Source organism: Eumetopias jubatus, unplaced genomic scaffold (genome assembly GCF_037043125.1).
Source record: "Eumetopias jubatus isolate StellerSeaLion01/CBP00866 unplaced genomic scaffold, mEumJub1_p1.0 scaffold_17, whole genome shotgun sequence".
Classification (NCBI taxonomy): Eukaryota; Metazoa; Chordata; class Mammalia; order Carnivora; family Otariidae; genus Eumetopias; species Eumetopias jubatus.
In genome coordinates, this window is record NW_028274823.1 from 77,103,947 (window position 1) to 77,123,250 (window position 19,304).

The 19,304-nt window shown below is 41.3% G+C and overlaps 1 protein-coding gene and 1 non-coding gene across 6 annotated transcripts in view; one reads left to right on the forward strand and one right to left on the reverse strand.

Annotated features, from left to right (window-relative positions):
• Positions 1–19,304, forward strand: part of MTR (5-methyltetrahydrofolate-homocysteine methyltransferase) — a 99,244-nt gene that overhangs the window by 16,418 nt on the left and 63,522 nt on the right. For 3 of the 5 annotated variants that reach the window (XM_028104523.2, XM_028104525.2, XM_028104524.2), the window contains exons 8-13: positions 481–575; positions 10,344–10,444; positions 11,580–11,641; positions 12,917–12,984; positions 15,157–15,236; positions 18,036–18,148. In XM_028104523.2, coding sequence (XP_027960324.1) covers positions 481–575; positions 10,344–10,444; positions 11,580–11,641; positions 12,917–12,984; positions 15,157–15,236; positions 18,036–18,148 — 519 coding nt within the window. Of the gene's footprint in view, positions 1–480; positions 576–10,343; positions 10,445–11,579; positions 11,642–12,916; positions 12,985–14,941; positions 15,041–15,156; positions 15,237–18,035; positions 18,149–19,304 lie in introns of those variants that run through there. The other 2 variants (XM_028104526.2, XM_088020136.1) reach the window with 2 other exon arrangements.
• LOC114210382 (U6 spliceosomal RNA) lies at positions 4,831–4,934 on the reverse strand. Its single transcript, XR_003609522.1, has one exon. It is a non-coding gene; the product is annotated as a U6 spliceosomal RNA (small nuclear RNA).

Consider the following 19,304-nt stretch of genomic DNA (forward strand, 5'->3'; position numbering starts at 1 on the left):
TTCGGGACTCCCTCTGATAGGGGCCCCGGGAGAGGTGGGCTTGCATGCCGACTGAAGTTCCCAGACCCGATGACACCAGCCTGCACGAGTAGACCCCCGGGAGAGTCCCAAGACTGCTTGGTGGGAAAAGACTAGAATCAAATCAGGGGGTGTTAGACGAACCAGGGGAGGTAGCCAGGACAGCCTGAGGTCTCTGGGAAAGCCTTCTGCGATGGGACTGGATGTGTGAGTTCTAAAGCTTTGTTGGTCATTGCTTTTGCCTCAGTGACTTTCCCTGTTATCTGTGTTTATGGCTTCCTGACTCATCCCCACAATCCCTTTGCCTGTGTCCTTTCTGACCATGATGAAAAGGGCTTCCTGTGGGAGAGCTCCACACTCCCCTTCCTCGTAGAACAACAGTTTTCTGTTTTTATTTCATGTTTGTGACCATGTTCTTAATTTGAGCCTCTATTGTTGACTGAGTTTACTTTGTTAATTCAGATTTCAGGGACAATTATTGATAAAAGTGGGAGAACTCTTTCTGGACAGACAGGAGAGGCATTTGTCATCAGTGTGTCTCACGCAGACCCCCTCTGGTAAGTGATCATTCTTTCCTTGACCCCATTCCTTTTAGAGGGATCTTTTCTCGTGGCTACAAAAATTGCTCCTGCGTATTTCCACTGAACCACCCGCATGGGATGTTGGATTTCTGGGAAGTACATTCAGACTTTTCTTAAGGGTGTCAGAAGACCCCTGCCTGAATGAGTCAATTTGAGGGTCTGGGCAAGTGCTCCTGCCCCTTGGATCAGCACACGGTTGGCTGTCTGTCTGTAAGTGCGTCCCTCACAATTTAAGGCTGTGCTTGGCTCAGTCGTAATGCTGCAAAAACAGTGCTTACGTTCCTAGGGCAGGGCTTTGCAAAGTGTTTTATCTCCATGCTTATGGAGCAAACAGAAGCAGTCCAGCTTGGAATAAGGTGGGAATTCTAAAGCTCAGATTTTTATCTTTAAAGTTAACCTGGCTTTGGGGCGGCTAGGTGGCACAGTCAGTTAAGTGTCCGACTCTTGGTTTCTGCTCAGGTCCCGATCTCAGGGTCCTGGAATCGAGCCCCGCATCACGCTCCGCACTCAGCAGGGAGTCTGCTTGAGATTCTCTTTCCCTCCTGTTCGTGCTCTCTCTCTAAAATAAATAAATCTTAAAAATGGCTTTTACATTCTATTTTTCTTGTCAGAAATGTTTTAAATTACATACTGTGAATGAAACAGAACCTCCAAGAGTATATGCTGTTGTCACCTGTGCCTTTTCCACACATGTACTGATCTTCCTGCCGGAAAGCTGTGCCTGCCGCCCCCACCCCCCCAACACACACACACACACACACAGTCATGCTCTGCCGGATCCTGGCTCCTTCCTTCCTGGAAGCTGTGCCTGTCCCTGCCCAACACACTCACACACACACACAGTCATGCTCTGCTGGCTCCGTCCTGGAAGCTGTGCCTGTCCCTGCCCAACACACTCACACACACACACACACACACACACAGTCATGCTCTGCCGGCTCCTTCCGTCCTGGAAGCTGTGCCTGTCCCCGCCCCACACAGTCTCACACACACACACACACACACACACACACACACAGAGGCATGCTCTGCCGGCTCCTTCCATCCTGGAAGCTGGGCCTGTCCCTGCCCAACACACTCACACACACACACACACACACACACACACACACTCACACAGTCATGCTCTGCCGGCTCCTTCCATCCTGGAAGCTGTGCCTGTCCCCGCCCAACACACTCTCTCACACACACACACACACACACACACACACACTCACACACACACACACACTCACACACACACACACACTCACACAGAGCCATGCTCTGCCGGCTCCTTCCATCCTGGAAGCTGTGCCTGTCCCTGCCCAACACACTCACACACACACACACATACACACACTCACACACACACACACACACTCACACACAGTCATGCTCTGCCGGCTCCTTCCATCCTGGAAGCTGTGCCTGTCCCCGCCAACACACTCGCACACGCTCACTCTCACTCACTCACTCATACTCTGCCGGATCCTGGCTCCTTCCTGGAAGCTGTGCCTGTCCCCGCCCAACACACTCACTCACACACACACACACACACACACTTGTTAGCTTTTAAGAATCCTCTCCAGGGTCCTTTCCAGGGAACTTTCCCCCTCTGACTAGCCCAGGTTGATGTCCTCAGAGCACTCTGTTTACTTTATTATAGTCTTTGCCGTAAAAATAATAGTAATAGGCATTTATTGAGAGTTTGCTGATTTAAGTGCTTTATGTGACTGACTTCTTCTAATTCCAGCAACAACACCTTGAGCTAGGCCCTGCTGTTCATGTCCTCATTTTGATGAGAAGGGGACAGAGACGCTCGGAGGTTGTGACTTGCCCAGCGTGCAGTCAGTAGTGGGTCTAGTATAGGGGCATGCTCACAGCCATGGGCTCGACCACTCTTTATCAGTTATTTGATGATTTTTTTTTCATGTTCTAATGTTTCTAATTTCATGACATGCCTTACAGTTGAGTTAGTGTGGTTGTGTGATTTCTTAAAAGCTGCTGTTAATTTGGAGTGGTTTGTTATCCAGTTGACTGGGCCTCATAATTAAGAAAGTAACTGTATTGAACTGGACTGTGATTGACCCCTTAACAGCTTATGAGCTTTTCCAAAGCAATCTCTTCATCATCTTTATGTCTCTAGTGCTTAACAGAGTCCTTGGCGTGTAGGATGGCTGCAGTAAATGTTTAACAGGAAAACTGGGGATAGGAAAATGTAGGGGTCTCTGAGGACAAACCTTATCTAGTTTACTTTCGATTTTTTTTGTCTTCCCTCATATATTTTGAGCATTCCTCCTTTTATTCTCTTGCTCTCTTCCCCGCCCCCTTTACTGAGTCTTAATTTGTGATCTAGTTGGAACCCCTAGATGTGTAGATGAAACCCCCTGCATTGCCCCAAGTGTCATGTTGCTCTTTAGTCTGCTTGACTGTTCCCAGAGGACATCTTTAGAGGCTGTTCTCCCACTCCCTGCCTCACTGGCGGGAATCCAAGGATGATATCTTTATGCAGCTTCAAAAATTTATATTTCTGTTCCTTAAGCAAACATGCAATGAATTCTAACTTTTGACCCACTCAGTGGTTTCACTTTTTTTTTTTTTATTGTTATCCTGTAATTCTTTCTATGTCTTCAGCATTCATCTGTAGCCCATTCACAGAGAGAATTTATTTGGTCTCTGATTTGTTAGGAATCTTACAGACCGAATGGACAGATAGGTGGATGGAAGGCAGCCCAGGAATTGGAGAATTGTATCAGGTCTTATTTATATTGTTCCAGGTTCAGAACTCTGAGTAGTGCCTACTGGTTTTCTTTCTAGTTCAATACTAAGTCTTAGTATAGAGGAGTCCTGTTAACAAATATGAAATATCAACTGCTGTACAGAAGTATGAACACAAATCTGGCCGGACAGAGGACGGATTAATGTTGTCCTTGTGAGATTCAGGGATGGCTTTGTCGAGAAGGTGACACTTGAGCTGGTTTTTGAAGCATGAGTCAGAGTTCACTAGGCAGAGGCAGATGGATGTGTTAGAATGAGCAAACAGCAGGAGAAGGACTGCATTTTTCTGAAACATTTTCGTATTACTGATGTTACTTTCACTTGACCCTCACTGCTGATTGGGCATTGTTTTCTCATGCCGCAAATGAGGACCTGAAGCCACCTTACTATTGAACCGGATGAGTTAGGATCGGAACGAAGTTTAGAAAAAGTCTAGGATCCTTTCTAATGATAATGTGATGATTTAAAAAAAAATTAGTTTATTATCTGGTGTTGAGTGTGGATGACAGTAGCACAAGATTGAAAAAAAAAAAAAAGAGTAAAAGCATTCTAAATGGAGACCGGTGCAACCGAACAGGTCTCTTCAAGGCTTGTAACTTAGCTGTGCAGTCTTTTTTTTTTTTCTTTAAATGGAGGTATAACTGCCTTAAAATATTATACTAGTTTCAAGTGTACAACATAGTGGTTTGACATTTGTGTACATTGCAAAACGATTGCCACAATAAATCTCGTTATCGTCTGTCCCCGTACAAAGTTAACACCATATTACTGACTGTATTCCCCATGATGTACATGACATCCCAGTGACTTACTCTTTTGTAACTGGCAGTTTGTGCTTCTTGATTTGCACCCATATTACTTCCAGCCCCAAGGCCCCTCCCCTCTGGCAGTTATCAGTCTGTTCTCTTCTGTGAGTCTGGGTTTCGTTTTGTTTTGTTTTTTAAATTCTACGTGCAAGTCAAATCATGTGACGTTTGTCTTTCTCTGACTTATTTCACTTAGCATCATACCCTCATTGACTATTGTAAGTAATGCTGCAGTTGAACATAGGGATACATGTATTTTTTTTGAATTAGTGTTTTTATTTTCTTTGGATAGATACCCAGTAGTGGAACTGCTGGGTTATATGGTATTTCTGTCTCATTTTTTGAGGAACCTTCCTGCTGTTTCCTGTAGTGGCTGCACCAGTTTGCATCCCCACCAACAGTGCACAAGGGTTCCCTTTTCTCCACATCCTCCCTAGCATTTGTTGTTTCTTGTCGTTTTGATACCAGCCAATCTGATAGGTGTCAGGTGATCTCTCATTGGGGTTCGATTTGGATTTCCCTGATGATGAGTGATGTTGAGCATCTTTTCATGGGCCTGTTGAGTATCTTCTTTGGAAAAATATCCATTCAGATCTTCTGTCCATTTCTTAATTGGATTTTTTTGTTGTTATTGAGTTGCATGAGTTCTTAATATATTTGGGATATAAGCCCCTTATCAGATAGATGATTTGCATGTCATCCGTGCGCAGGGGGCCTGCTGATCTCTGTATCGTTCTGTTTTTAGTACATGTGCTGCCAAAGTGAGCACCAGATGTATGATTTGCAAATATCTTCTCCTATTCCATAGGCTGCCTTTTAGTTTTGTTGATTGTTTTCTTTACTGTGCAGAAGCTTTTTAGTTTGATGTGGTCTCAATTGTTTATTTTCATTTTTGTTTCCCTTGTCTTTGGAATCAGATCCCCCCCAAAAAAACATTACTAAGATGGATATCAGGGAGCTTGCTGCCTATGTTTTCTCTCGGGAGTTTTATGGTTTCCATTCTTATATTCAAGTCTTTAATCCATTTTGAGTTTGTTTCTGTGTCTGGTGTAAGACAGCGATCCAGTTTCACTCTTTTTCATGTGGCTGTCCAGTTTTCCCAGCACCATTTATTGAAGAGACTGTGCTTTCCCCAGTGCATATTCTTGCCTTTCTTGTTGTAAATTAATTGACTGTATATGCATGGATTTATTTCTGGGCTCTCTTTTCTTCCACTCATCTGTGTGTCTGTTTTTAGGCCAATACCATACTATTTTGATGACTACAGCTTTGTAGCATGGTCTGAAATCCAGGCATGTGATATCTCCAGTTTTCTTTTTTTTCTCAGAATTGTTTTGGCTTTGAGGGTCTTTTGTGGTTCCATATACATTTTAGAAGTATTTGTTCTAGTTCTATGAAAAATGCATTGGAATTTTGATACGGATTGTGCTGTAGATTGCTTTAGAATCTGTACATTGCTTTGGGTACTGTGGACATTTTCACAGTATTCTTTTATTCCACGAGCATGGATATCTTTCCATTTCTTTGTGTCATCTTCAGTTTTTTTCATCAGTGTGTCTTACGGTTTTCAGTATACTGGTTTTTCACGTCTTGGTTAAATTTATTCCTAGGTATTTTATTCTTTTTGATGCAGTTGTATGGGATTGTTTTCTTAATTTCTCTTTTTGATAGTTTGCTATTAGTGTATAGACATGCAACGAATTTTTTTTGTATATGAATTTTGTGTCCTGCAACTTTACTGAATTCATTTATTAGTTCTAGCAATTTTTTTAGTGGCGTCTTTAGGGTTTTCTGTAGAGTTCGTATCATCTGCAAATAGTGTGTTTTACTTCTTTCTGATTAGAATGCCTTTTATTTCTTTTGGCCCAATTGCTGTGGCTACAACTTCTGATACCGTGTTGAATCAAAGTGGAGAGAGTGGGCATCCTTTTCTGGTTTTAGAAGAAAAGCTTTAGCTTTTCACTATTGAGTATGATGTTAGCTGTAGGTTTGCCATATAGGGTTTTTATAATCTTGAGGTATGTTCCCTCTATACGCTCTTTGTTGAGAGTTTTTATCATAAGTGGATGTTGAATTTCGGCAGATGCTTTTTCGACATCTTTTGAGATGATCGTGTGGTTTTTAAGATTTCATTCTGCTCACACAGTATATTACATCGGCCGACTTGCAGATGTTGGAGCATCATTGCACCCCTGGAATAAATCCCACTTGATCATGGTGTGATCCTTTTAATGTATTGTTGAATTTGGTTTGCTAATATTTTGTTGAGGATTTTTGCATCTGTGTTCATCAGGGATATTGGCCAGTAATTTTCTTTTTTGGAGCTGTCCTTGTCTGGTTTTGGTATCAGGGTAATACTGACCTCTTAAGGAGGTTTGGAAGCATTTCCTCCTCTTCAATTTTTTGAAAGAGTTTGAGAAAGATAGGTATGACATTTTCTTTGAACGTTTTGGTAGAATTCACGAGTGGAGCCTTCTGGTCCTGGACTTTTGTTTTTTGGGAGGTTTTTGATTACTGCTTCAGGCTCCTTACTAGTAATTGGTCTATTGAGATTTTCTATTTCTTTGCGATTCAGTCTTGGAAGGTTGTAAGTTTCTGGGAATTTCTCCACTTCTTGAAGTTTCAACTTGTTGGCATATAATTGTTCATAATAGTCTCTTATGATTCTTTTGTATTTCTGTGGTATCGATTGTAACTTCTGCTTTCATTTCTGATTTTATTTATTTGAGGGTTCTCCTTTTTTCTCAGTGAGTTTAGCTGAAGGTTTGTCAATTTTGTTTATCTTTTCAAAGAACCAGCTCTGAGTTTCATTGATCTTTTCTATTTGTCTTTTTAGTCTGTATTTTATTTTTTTATTATATTTTTTTAAAGATTTATTTGTTTTAGAGAGAGCACACAAGCAGGGGGAGGGGCAGAGGGAGAGAGAGAAAGAGAATCTCAAGCAGGCTCCAACTCTCTGCTGAATGCAGAGCCTGATGTGGGGCTCAGTCTCACCACTCTGAGATCATGTCCTGAGCCGAAATCAAGAGTTGGCTTCTTAACTGACTGAGCCACCCAGGTGCCCTGTCTATTTCATTTATTTTTACTCTGAACTTTATTATTCCCTTCCTTTTGCTAACTTTGGGCTTCGTTTATTCTTATTCTAGTTCCTCTGGTGTAAAGTGAAATTGTTCATTTGAGATTTCTCTTGTTTCTTGAGGTTGACCTCTCTTGCTCTGAACTTTCCCCTTAGAGAGTCACTTTTGCTGCCTCCCGTAGATTTTGGTGTATTGTATTTTTATTTTCACTTGTCTCTAGGTATTTTTAAATTTCTCCTTTGATTTCTTCTATGACTCAGTAGTTCAGTAACATGTTTAATCTCCACATATTTGTAGTTTTCCCAGTTTTCTTCCTGTAATTGATTTCTAGTTTTCTACCATTGTGGTTGGAAAAGATGCTTGGTATGATTTCTCTTTAATTTTTTGAGACTTGTTTTGTGGCCTAACATGTGTTGCAGGGAATGTTCGGTGTACACTTGAGAAGAACGTGTATTCTGCTGCTTTTGGATGGAAGGTTCTGTATATATCATTTAAGTCCGTTGGTCTAATGTGTCTTATTAAGACCAATGTTTCCGTATTGATTTTCTGCCTGGATGATCACAATTGATGGAAGTGGTGTACTAAAGTCCCCTGTTGTTGTGTTGCTGTCAGTTTCTCCCTTTAAGTCTGTTAATAATGTTTATATGTTTTGTTGCTCCTACGTTAGGTGCATATGTATTGTTGAATTTTAAGAATTTTTTATCTTTTGGTTACCACTTATTTTATCAAATATGTGTTTTGCAAATATTTTCTCCCAGTCTGTGGCTTGTCTTCCCATGCTTTTAACAGCATCGTGTCTTTCACTGGGCAGAAGTTGTTGATTTTAGTGAAGTCCAGCGTATCAGCTTTTTCATTCATTGATCCTACTTTCAGTGTTTATCTAAAAACTCATGGCCAAACTCATGGCCACCTAAGTCTTCTCCCATGTTACCTCTTTTTTTTTCTTCCACGTTTTTATTTAGATTCCAGTTAGTAAACATATGGTATAATATTAGTTTCAGGCTGTGTTATCTTTTTATGTATCTTTATATCTTTAATAGTTCTGCAGTTTATATTTAGGTCTGTGATCCATTTTGAGTTAATTTTTGTGAAAGGTGTAAGGTCTGTGTCTCATCGAATTTTTTCACATGTGAATGTCCATTTGTTCCAGCACTGTTTGCTGAAAGAAGGGAGTCCTTTGTCCGTTGGCTTGCCTTTGCTGCTTTATCAAAGATCGGTTGACTGTGTTTGTGTGTTTCTTTTTCTGGACTCCCTGTTTCATTGCATTGATCTCTTTGTCTCTTCTTTCACCAATATCGTTGATTACTTTAGCTTTTAGTGTCAGTCCTTCAACTTTGTTCTTTTCCTTCAATATTGTATTAGCTACTCTGGGTTGTTTGCCTGTCCATATACATGTTGGAGTCATTTTGTTGATAGCTACAAAATACCTGGCTAGAATTTTCCCTGGGTTTGTGTGAATGAGTATATGTATATATGTATATATATATATAAAATTGAGAAGAGCTGGCATCTTAATAATACTGAGTCTTCCTGTTCATGTCCATGGAATATCTTTTCACCTACTTAGATTTGCTTTGATTTCTTTCTTCTGAGTCTTATCATTTTGTAGTTTTCTTCATGTAGGTCTTGTACATATTTGTTAGAATCATACCCCACTCTTTCATCTGTTTTGGTGCTGATGCAAATGGTATTGTGTTTTTAATTTCTAATTTCAATAGCTCATGGCTGGGATATAGGTAAACAATTGACTTTTGTATATTAACCTTGTATTTTGCAACCTTGCTATCAGTGCTTATTGGTTCCAAGAATTTTTTAGTTGATTCTTTGGGATTTTCTACATCCTGTCTGTGAATAAAGATGGTTTTATGTCTTCCTTTCCAATCTGTATAGCTTGTATTTTCCTTCTCTTCTTGCATTAGCCAGGACTTCCAGTATAATATCAAGTAGGAGTTGAAAATGGACATTCTCTATTTTGTTGCCCATCTTAGGGGAAAAGCGTCTAGTTTTACATCAAGTTATGATGTCAGCTATAGGTTTTTTTGTAGATGTTCTTTATCAAGTTGAGGAAGTTCCCCTCAATTCCTAGTTTGCTGAGAGTTTTTATCATGAATGGGTGTTGTGTGTATTTGTTAAATAAACTTTTTATTTTGGGGTAATTTCAGATTTACAAGAAAAGTTGCAAAGACAGTAGAGAGAATTTCCATATACTCTTCATCTAGTTTTCCCTAATGTTAGCATCTTACATAACTATGGTCCTTTTGTCAAACTAAGAATAGTATTACTATTAACTAAATTCCAGACTTTATTCAGATTTCAAGTGTTTTCACAATTGCCCTTTTTTTCTGCCTCAGGATCTAATCTAGTGTATCACATTGCACTTAGGAATCATTGTAAAAGAAAACAATTGAAATGGTCTAGTATCTTCCTAGTTAATTTCTGAATTCCTGAGGGCCCCAGGGGCCCCTCTGAGAGTGGTATTGGAGGGGTTTCAGGCCCTCCACCCTAAAAACTTCAGTTAGAGCAGCTCTGTTTGGATCTGTTTCATTTGAATCAGTAAGTTTCATATGCAAAATGAAACTTGGTTTTATAGATAAATCAGTTTAATTTATAAGAGGACAAACTGTAAGGCCAAGGTCACCTTGCAAGTCAGTTATAGAGCAATGACTACTCAGTCTTGGTCTTCTGGACTCCCACAGTGGCTTCCATGTATCATTACTGTGCCTTCTCTTCTACCTCCATGATTTTCTTTTCTCCTTCTCATAAGTATTGCTTTCAGATCAGACGTCTGTTAGCACTGGTAGTTTGCTGGCATTTCTGTTTTCGGTATACTGGTAACCAAACTGTCAAATTCTTAAAGGAGCTACCACAGGCAGGGGCCTTTAGCTGTAAGATCGTCTGACATTGGAGACATGGACAGAAACATTCAGAGGGACTTCAGTGAAATGGCTTTGACTATATCTGCATAAAGGTGCTAAAGCTAAAGTGGAGATTTATTATCTGCTTGGTTTTAAATATAGTCCTTTCTTTATTGTAATGTTTTATATACATAAATACCTTGCATACAAGATGATGCTTCTGATACCTGCTTTTTGTTTTTACAGCATTGGATTAAACTGTGCTCTGGGTGCAGCTGAAATGAGACCTTTTATTGAAACAATTGGAAAATGTACAACAGCCTATGTCCTCTGTTATCCCAATGCAGGTGTGTATTTCTAGGGAGTTGCACACGGGTAAATCCAAATACACACGACAGGGTAGGTAGGGTTAAAAGAGTTTGGCTGAAAGAATTTGTTTTGCTGGTCTTGGTATGTAGTTGAAATTCAGTGGCCATTTTCTAAATGAAGAGTATTTGGGTCTAGACCACTGCTTGTCTGTAGACCTGAAGGAACAATTTGACTCAGCCTGCAAGCTTCAGGATTGGACAGAACTTTGGGGGAATGAAGCCCAGTTACAGAGCCTTGCTTTGGGGGTGACAGTGCTGGCCATGGGAACATAGCCAAAGAGATGAGTGAAAAGAAGAGGAGAGGGAGCCCTCCTCTCTGTTCTGTGTTAACAACCTTTGTCAGCTTTTTCTTTTCTAAAAGTTAGCACTTCTAGCTTACTATGTATAGATACAGATACAGATATTTATAGACCGTTCTCAAACTATCCAATTAGAAATTAGTAACCCATTCTGCATTAACCAGATTTCCTGGTGAATGTTTTTGAGTATTTGCTTAGCTCCTTACGGCTAACCATCATTTTCCAGCTTTCTTTCTTGAAATATGTATATCTTAATGCTCACCAAATTTTATTTCACCAGAAGGAGTAAGATAACTGGAAGGAGCTAATAGATAAAACAGGAAACTGGTTAATTTGATGCTAAAATTTTACTTGGGAAAATTTATTTGAATCTTTGAACTTGGAAAAATTTATTTGAGAACTGGTTGTGTTTTGAGTTTGTTTTTAATTCATATCGCCAGGTGCTCATTAGTTCAAAGGGTATGTAGTAGTCCCCAGCCTCTACCCTCAAGCAGCTAGCTGGCAAGATTGAGTTTCCTCTGTGGGAAGGGGATGGGGTTGGAGAAATTCTGTCCCATATAGTAGTGACTCTTTTCTTTCAAATGGAAGAGAAATAGTCTGTTTATTTGTCTCTGTGATTTTTTTTTTTGGGGGTGGGGGGAGAGGTGTATCTCTGCATTTACTGTGTTCAATATTAAGAACTATTATTTGTTTTTGCAAGTAATCACTATTTAATTATAAATATAAAATTTCCAAACTTTTAAACCTGCAGCCTCACAGACACTAGCCTATTTGTTAAGATGGTTTTCAGTAATGCTTGAAATGTGCTTTCTTAGGTCTTCCCAACACGTTTGGTGACTACGACGAAACTCCGCATATGATGGCCACGCAACTGAAGGTTAAGGATGGTCTTTCATTTGGTTTTTTAAGAGATGGAGTAATGGAATCTTAGATTTAGAATATTTAGAAATAGAATTTTCTCCTAAAGAAATCCCAGTGTCTATATAACAAAAGCTTACCCACTCTGAATTATGATGGTAGAGGCAGAGGGAGGGGCTCACCGGCAGTATTTTTCTCCCCATCTGGCCCTGGGGCTGTTGGAAAATCCCCAATCGGGCTGGACCCAGACTAATTGAAACTTTGCTGTCTTCTGCAATCCTCTCTTGTGGTGGCTTCCTTCCCCACTCCGCCCCAACCAAACTGCTGGGTGGAGTAGGTGTCCTCCTTGCTCCCTGTTGACACCTGCACACCTTATCGCCCACATACCTCCCATCTTTGAATTCCAGGTCATGGGACCATACTGCCCACTAACTCCCGGGTCTCTTCCTCATTCCTTGAACTTTCAACTTTTGGCTCACTAACATTCCCTCCTAAATGATTTCTGACTTGATTCTTGTGATTTCAGTTCCTTATCTCGTAGATGATCTTTCCAATACTCTGACTTCTCAGTTTCTTGACTTCCTGCCTCAGTTACTGTCTTTTGCTAACTAGCGTATGGTTAAACTCTAGACCCACACTGCCCAGTATGTAGCCACTACCATGTGGTTATTGCAGAACTTGAAATGTGACTGAGGAACTGAATTTTTAGTTCTTTATTTTTTTAAAGATTTTATTTATTATAGAGAGAGTGTGCATGCGCACATGAGCAGGAGGAGGAGCAGAGGGAGAGGGAGAAGTGGGCTCCCTGCTCAGGAGCCTGATGCGGGACTCGATCCCAGGACCCTGGGATCATGACCTGAGCTGAAGGCAGATGCTTAACTGACTGAGCCACCCAGGCGCCCCTGAATTTTTAGTTCATTAAAATTTAAAATTAACTTAAATATAAAAACTGATGCTCACTGTATGTGTTATTCGATACACTCTCCAGCTCACAGTCATTCACCTCAGCATATGGGGAAAAAAAAGAAATCTCTATTATGACCAAGTAGGCAAATGATTATGTCATTGTACTTATAAATGGTGTAAAGGATTTCATAGCATCTGAACTGTTTACTGCTTTTAAACTTACATCCAAGGCGCGTGAAAGCTTTATATCTTGGATTAAGTATGTTTAACTCTCTTTACAATGAAAAATTCGTTATTCAGGAAACATAGATCTCCTTCTGCTAAATTGGTGGAGGCGAGTTTAGAATTCAGATGGGCTCTGTGAAACCTTTTCTTTTCCGAAATGCAGGCCTTTGCTGTGGATGGCTTGGTCAATATAGTGGGTGGTTGCTGTGGTACGACACCAGATCATATCAGGTAGGAATCACTTCTAAATGCGCTATCTTTTGTCATGGGACCAGTCATGTCCTCCACCCCCCCACCATTCATGTGTTGAAGTTCCAGCCGCCCAGTTCCTTTGAACGTGACTGTATTTGGAGATAGGATCTTTAAAGAGATAATGAAGGTAAGACAAGATCCTATGGGTGGACCCTAATCCAGTGTAACTGGTGTCTTTGTGAGACAGACACACAGAGGAAGGGATCGAGTGAACACATAGGGGGAAGACAGCTGTCTCCAAGCCAGAGTGGCCTGAGGGGAGACTGGCCCTGCCCTGTCCACACACCTTCGTCTCAATTTCTAGCTTCCGGAACCTTGAGGAATTGCTGCTCTTTAAGCTACTCAGCCTGTGGTATTTTATTTTGGCAGCCCTAGCAAACCGAGATGCCTTTATATTGTGAAAAATTCCAAAAGCAAAGTAGAAAAATAATAAAATGAATTTCCATGTGCCTACCACAGAGTTTCGATAATTTTCTAGATTTTGCTATTGTTTTTTTGTCTATTTTCCAACTTTTTCCCCCTTAGAATATTGTGAAACAAATTCCAGATATCATGATATTCTATCCTTAAATACTAGTATTCAGAAAATTAAGGAGGGACGGTTCATATATCTTGTGGGCAAGTACATGTCTCCATTAATTGTCTCATGGAAGGGGAAGACAGTAAGACAACCAGGCACCTTAAGGTCATTGCGTACTCCATGTTGTTGAGTGAGCGTGTGAAGCATGGCGGTGTGGAAGAAGAGCCCGGTGGAGTATGTGTTCCAAGTCCTTGCCATTTTGTGACTGATAAGAGGAATAAGAGGTGGAATAAAATCCAGTTTCAGACTGTTTGTAATTTGTTTTTTCTCTCCCATGACTGATGATCCTGTTTTGAGCCAGTCATCTCACTGTTCTGAGTCTGTTTTTGTGCACACGATGTGTCTGCCATCCTGAAGTACCTAACAGTTCACTGCTTTTGTTGGCTTCTGTGATAGACTCTGTGAAGAGCCTATGGAATTTTTTAAAAATATCTTTTTTTTTTTTAAGATTTTATTTATTTGACAGACGACAGTGAGAGAGGGAACACAAGCAGGGGGAGTGGGAGAGGGAGAAGCAGGCTTCCCGTGGAGCAGGGAGCCCGATGTGGGACTCGATCCCAGGACCCTGGGATCATGACCTGAGCCGAAGGCAGACGCTTAACGACTGAGCCACCCAGGCGCCCCTGAAATATCTTTTAAATAGTATCTAAAAGCTATCAATAGTTGAAGGCGGATCTCTTTTTGTTTTTAAATCTTTGGATCTCTTTTTGTTTTTAAGGTTATCTCCTCCTTTTTAAAAAGAGTTGTTTTAAAAATACCTGTGTGTTTGTGTTTCTGTGTCCGTGTGTATCGAAATGCAGGTATATATATGTCTGTATCTACTTATCTCCTACGTGTGTGTGTGTGTGTGTGTGTGTGTGTGTGTGTGTGTGTGTGTGCGTGCTGCTTTTACTTGGGCATACCAGTCTAGGGGGCAGCAGAGCGAGGAGTTCATACTGGCCCTGATAAATTTAGTGGAGTAGCCAGATTTTTCCAGGTTGATCAAAGACATAATTTACCACAGCCAATAAGGTTAAAAAGTATATGTATAATCAAAGCAAATTTTGAAGACTAATCATCTTGGAGTTTTAGTGATTTATTACAATGGTCCCTCCCTACTCTGTGCTTTCTGTGCCCGGGAAAAACTGACCTGAAACACGGGCCTCCAATCCTGGCACCTCTCCTGTATGCTCCTCCTTCTCAACGATGAAGCCTTTTTTTCTTTTAAACCACTAAGAAGCAAGCACATATTTCGTGGAGTAAAGGGCATCTATGGGTTTGAGAAAGAAAGGAGATTTGCTGTTTGCATTTGTGTAAACCATCGCGTATCTCGGTTTCTATCTCTTGAGGGCAGAAGCTCGTGCAGTCAGTACACAGCAGACTGGGAAAATACAGAAAAGTTAAAGTTGACACATTCATTTTCTGCATTGCTGAGAAAACTAAAAGGCATAACTGTTGCTGCACATTTGGAATTAGGTATATAATTATGTGCATAGTTATGTTAAATAGGCTTAATTTCATAGCTGGGAATTAGTTAATTAAATTTATTTTATTCTGAATTAATGGAGGCAATGTTTTCTCTTTTAACTCAGGGAGATTGCTAAAGCTGTGAAAAACTGTAAGCCTAGAGTTCCACCTGCCACTGTTTTTGAAGAGCATATGTTACTATCTGGTAAGTGATAAAGACATGATTTTTATCATTTCAGAAACCATTTGTGGGTTAATTTCATATGTTTATCCTAAGTGGTAGTGATGTGTGTGGCAAATAACTTGTTTCTTAGGTCAAAGAAGCGTCCATATTTTTTCTTGCATTTAGATGAATTCTAGTGAAGATCAGGGGTGGGAAATGGGCAGAAGGCACAGGTGGTTTGCCCAGGTGGGGCCCTTGCTTAGATTTAGAACTCACATGGTCCTGGCTCTGTGAGGTACTGCTTTGAAAACATATTCTTGGCCACAGGTTGTTTTAATCGTCAGACTTGCTATTAGTTATTGAAAATTCCAAGGCTCAATGGTTTGTCACAACAGCAGCCTCTTCATAGAAAATTGTGCTTGCTTCTACAACATTATTGTCGCCATTTTAGATTCACCATGTATTTAGGACTTTACAAAGAGGTGTGGTATTGACTGTTCTCTGGTGCTCGACAGTCCCATAAGGTGGGCAGCTTCCCTTTTTGAGAATGAGTGTTGATGTTCAAATAAGGAACGTTAATAAAAGAGTTTATCATGCCATCCATTAGAAACATAACTTTAAATTTTATGTTTTCCCCATAATACTTCAATGATGTATTGTTAGGTAGCATTTCTAAGGAAAACAATTGTGTGTATATTATATATGTATATATATATAATATACACACAGATTCTTAGAGAACATGCAAATAGCGCACATGGGAAATTAGGCACCCTAATAATTTAGAATTTAGCATTTCTCTGAATTTAAGTATTTTTGTTCCTTATGTTCCTCTAAGAAAATTGAAATAAAATACAAGGGAAAGTAAAAGGAACACCTACTTTTCTCAGTTGGAATATAACTTCATCGAATTCATCCCAGTGAGTGAGTGTGAAGTTGGGTTAAAAACCCTCTTCAGTCTTCCTTGTTTTCTTTTTATTCTCCAGAAAACAGAGAGAGGTGTGGTAGGATAGTTTATGTCATCCTTAGATCTTAAAACTATTGTTTGCTTCAGCCAAGGACTAGCAGTTTAAATAGTCAGGCTTTGCCACAATTGAAACAAGAAGAGAACCACTTAGATATGATTTTTATTTTAATTTATTTTTTAAGATTTTATTTATTTGACAGAGAGCGGGCTCAAGCAGGGGAAGGGACAGAGGGAGGAGCAGGCTCCCCGCGGGGCAGGGAGCCCGACACGGAGCTCTATCCCAGGACCCCCGGGATCATGCGCTGAGCCCGAAGCAGATGCTTAACTGACTGAGCCACCCAGGCGCCCCTAGATATGATTTTTTAAAAAAGAATTTAGATGTAAGAATAAAAGAATCCTCTTCTTCTGATTTGAATTTCATGTGCTATTTCTAAATTGCTTTAAAAATCACCTGCAATCAGATTTTAAAAGAATGACATCAAACATACTCTTTCATGGATTACAAACTTAAGAAAATTGTAGTTTTTATATCAGATACTTCACATGTATAACCGATGAGAAGCCCTCTGTATGCGGCGCTCATAGGGCGATGATGCAGGGCCCCTTGAGCATTTACGCTTTGGCCCGGCTGTCTGCCTGCCCTGCGCGCTCCCGGGTCTGACTAAGGCCCGGGACCACCCTGCAGCTCCCTCGGAGGGTCACTCCCAGTGGGAAGAAATGACAGGACAAAACTGGGAAGGGATAGCTTCCCCAGTCCCTTAAACAGTCGGGAACACTTTTGTGATTACTCATCTCATATTCGTTTTTTTCCTCTCCCTGATATTTTGTTCTTTCTCAACCAGTGCTTTGACAAAGGACACAAAAGCCATTTTCTTTTATTGACAACAATGGCAATGATTGCTGGTGCTAATTTTATGCTTATCAGTGTTCTCTAGTCTCATTTTTGTAATAGTGCTATGAAATGTGTAAAACAATTATGAAAAACCATCCTTTTATGTCTCTCTTTTATACGATCAGAGGCTATGAAAGAAGTGTCCCTGGGCTTTGAACCCGCGGCTGGCTGTCCCTCCATCCTGCCTGTAACCACGCTGCAAGCCCCCCTCGCCTCACACTTTCAATAGAACAAGTAGAACAAAAACAGTTAAGGGCTGTTTCTCTAGTGATACTTTACGCCTCATCTTGCTTTTTACCTCCGTGAATGTGTTCATAATTAGAAAGCTGGTATTCGCCCCTCAGTTGGCCTGTAACAGGAGAGAGATAAGGAGAGAGGTGCAGAGAGCCCCGGTTTTTCCAGCATCAGCTCATGAGTGGGGGGTGTGCCGCGGCAAATCCTGTCTCCCAGGGCTCAGCCTGGGTCCTTCCTTGTGATCTCATGCGTCCTTGCTGGTTATGGGTTCTTGGCCCCTGGATCAAAGACACACGGTAAAGCTCTCAGCTCACGGCTGGTGGGATGACGAAAGCTTACTCCATCTGGCTTCAAGCTGATGTCTGGGTGGACAGCTGCAGAGTGATCCTTCGATTCTACCTTCACGGCTTCCACCCCCCACTCTTGGTGAAATAGGGGTATGATGATAATGTTTCCTTGTTTCTCAGAGCTGGTATGAAGCAGTTCTTTAGAAACATTTTGCATCTCCACTCCGAAAATACTTCTTGTGGGAGTTCTGGGTGTCCATGTAGCTGTAACATGTAGCCTTTGTTGTGTTTAAATATCCCTGGGGGAGGGGGCCACGGTCCTAATCCCACATCAGGGATCCTCTCTGGTCCTATGGGCTGTGCCGCCGAGGCTTCTTTCTCAATGAAAACATTTGTTTTCTGTCTGTCTCATGTCATCATATGACTTTTCAGAAAATTTTCAAAATGCTTCTCCTTTTAAGGTCTAGAGCCCTTCAGGATCGGACCGTACACCAACTTTGTTAACATTGGAGAGCGCTGTAACGTGGCAGGATCCAGGAAGTTTGCTAAACTCATCATGGCAGGAAACTATGAAGTGAGCATCTCATTAAGACCCTTGAGGCATCTGCCATGTTTTTGGCTAGACAGCATGTAAATGAGACAGCTCTGCCTTCGGGAGCGCTCTTAGCAGAGCTTCTGGGGACCGTGAGGAGGACGGTCACGTGTGTCTGCAGCAGGTGGGCGGGTGGGAGCCTGCGGCTTTGTAAGACGGAAGCTGCTATTATTAATATTTGTCAAAAAGAACTGCCTCTGGGGTCTGAAGTGGGGTGAGGTGGGAGGGATCCAGGTTCTGGCTATTTCTATTAACTGTGAAGTAAGTTTAAGAATTTGAGAATACTCTTCATGTTGGCTTCTCACAAATCCTTACAGGGAAAGGGGAAGCCAAGAGCATTCCTAGTTACTTCCTCGTGACCACATCCAACAGCTGACTAGTGCGGTGGTCTTGATTCTGCTGGCTCCAGACTAAAATAAACAAGCACACAGAAAAGAAGGAATAGGCCCCTGCCTTGGAGAGTCTGCATGACGGCTTAGCCATAGTATTTCTCAGCTTGGTCACTCTGTGGGTCAGCAAACTCTGATCCCCACAGAGCCTACCCTACACAGCCGGATGGATTTTTTTTTTTTTTTTCTTATTAGAATAGTAAGTTAAACATTGGAGGAATTTAGTCTGGGCTTTCGTGATGATTTATTTTATCATCAACTGTCACTTGGAGGTTTTGCAAGCTTTAGGAAATAGATTTTCCAGAAATCAGTATCAAAGCAGACTTCATTTTAATCACCAAGAAAGGACCCATTTATCAGCCTTCATGGACTTACTAGTTACTGCTCCATGGTAGCCCTCAGTGGCGCCCCTCTGAGGCACACCGACAAGGCCTGCTTAGCTGCTTTGCTGCTTCCTGGCAGGTGCTGTCTGCCCTCTGCCCTGCATTCCTGCTGCTGCCGCTGTGAGCTCCTGTCACAGCCCTCCCCCCGATCAGAAGCTTTCACAGGGGTCGCATTTTGTGCAGGTGGGAGAAAATCCAAACTCTTTAGGCCACCATTCATTTAGCTCACTTAGACACCAGACCGTCTTCCCATCCCAGCCTGTCACCCGAACATTCCAGAAGACTTGCTTCTGCACCCATGCCTTTTTTTTCTTGTTCGTTCCTCTCTGAAATCCTGATGACCCTTAGTAGTTACATAGCATTCTT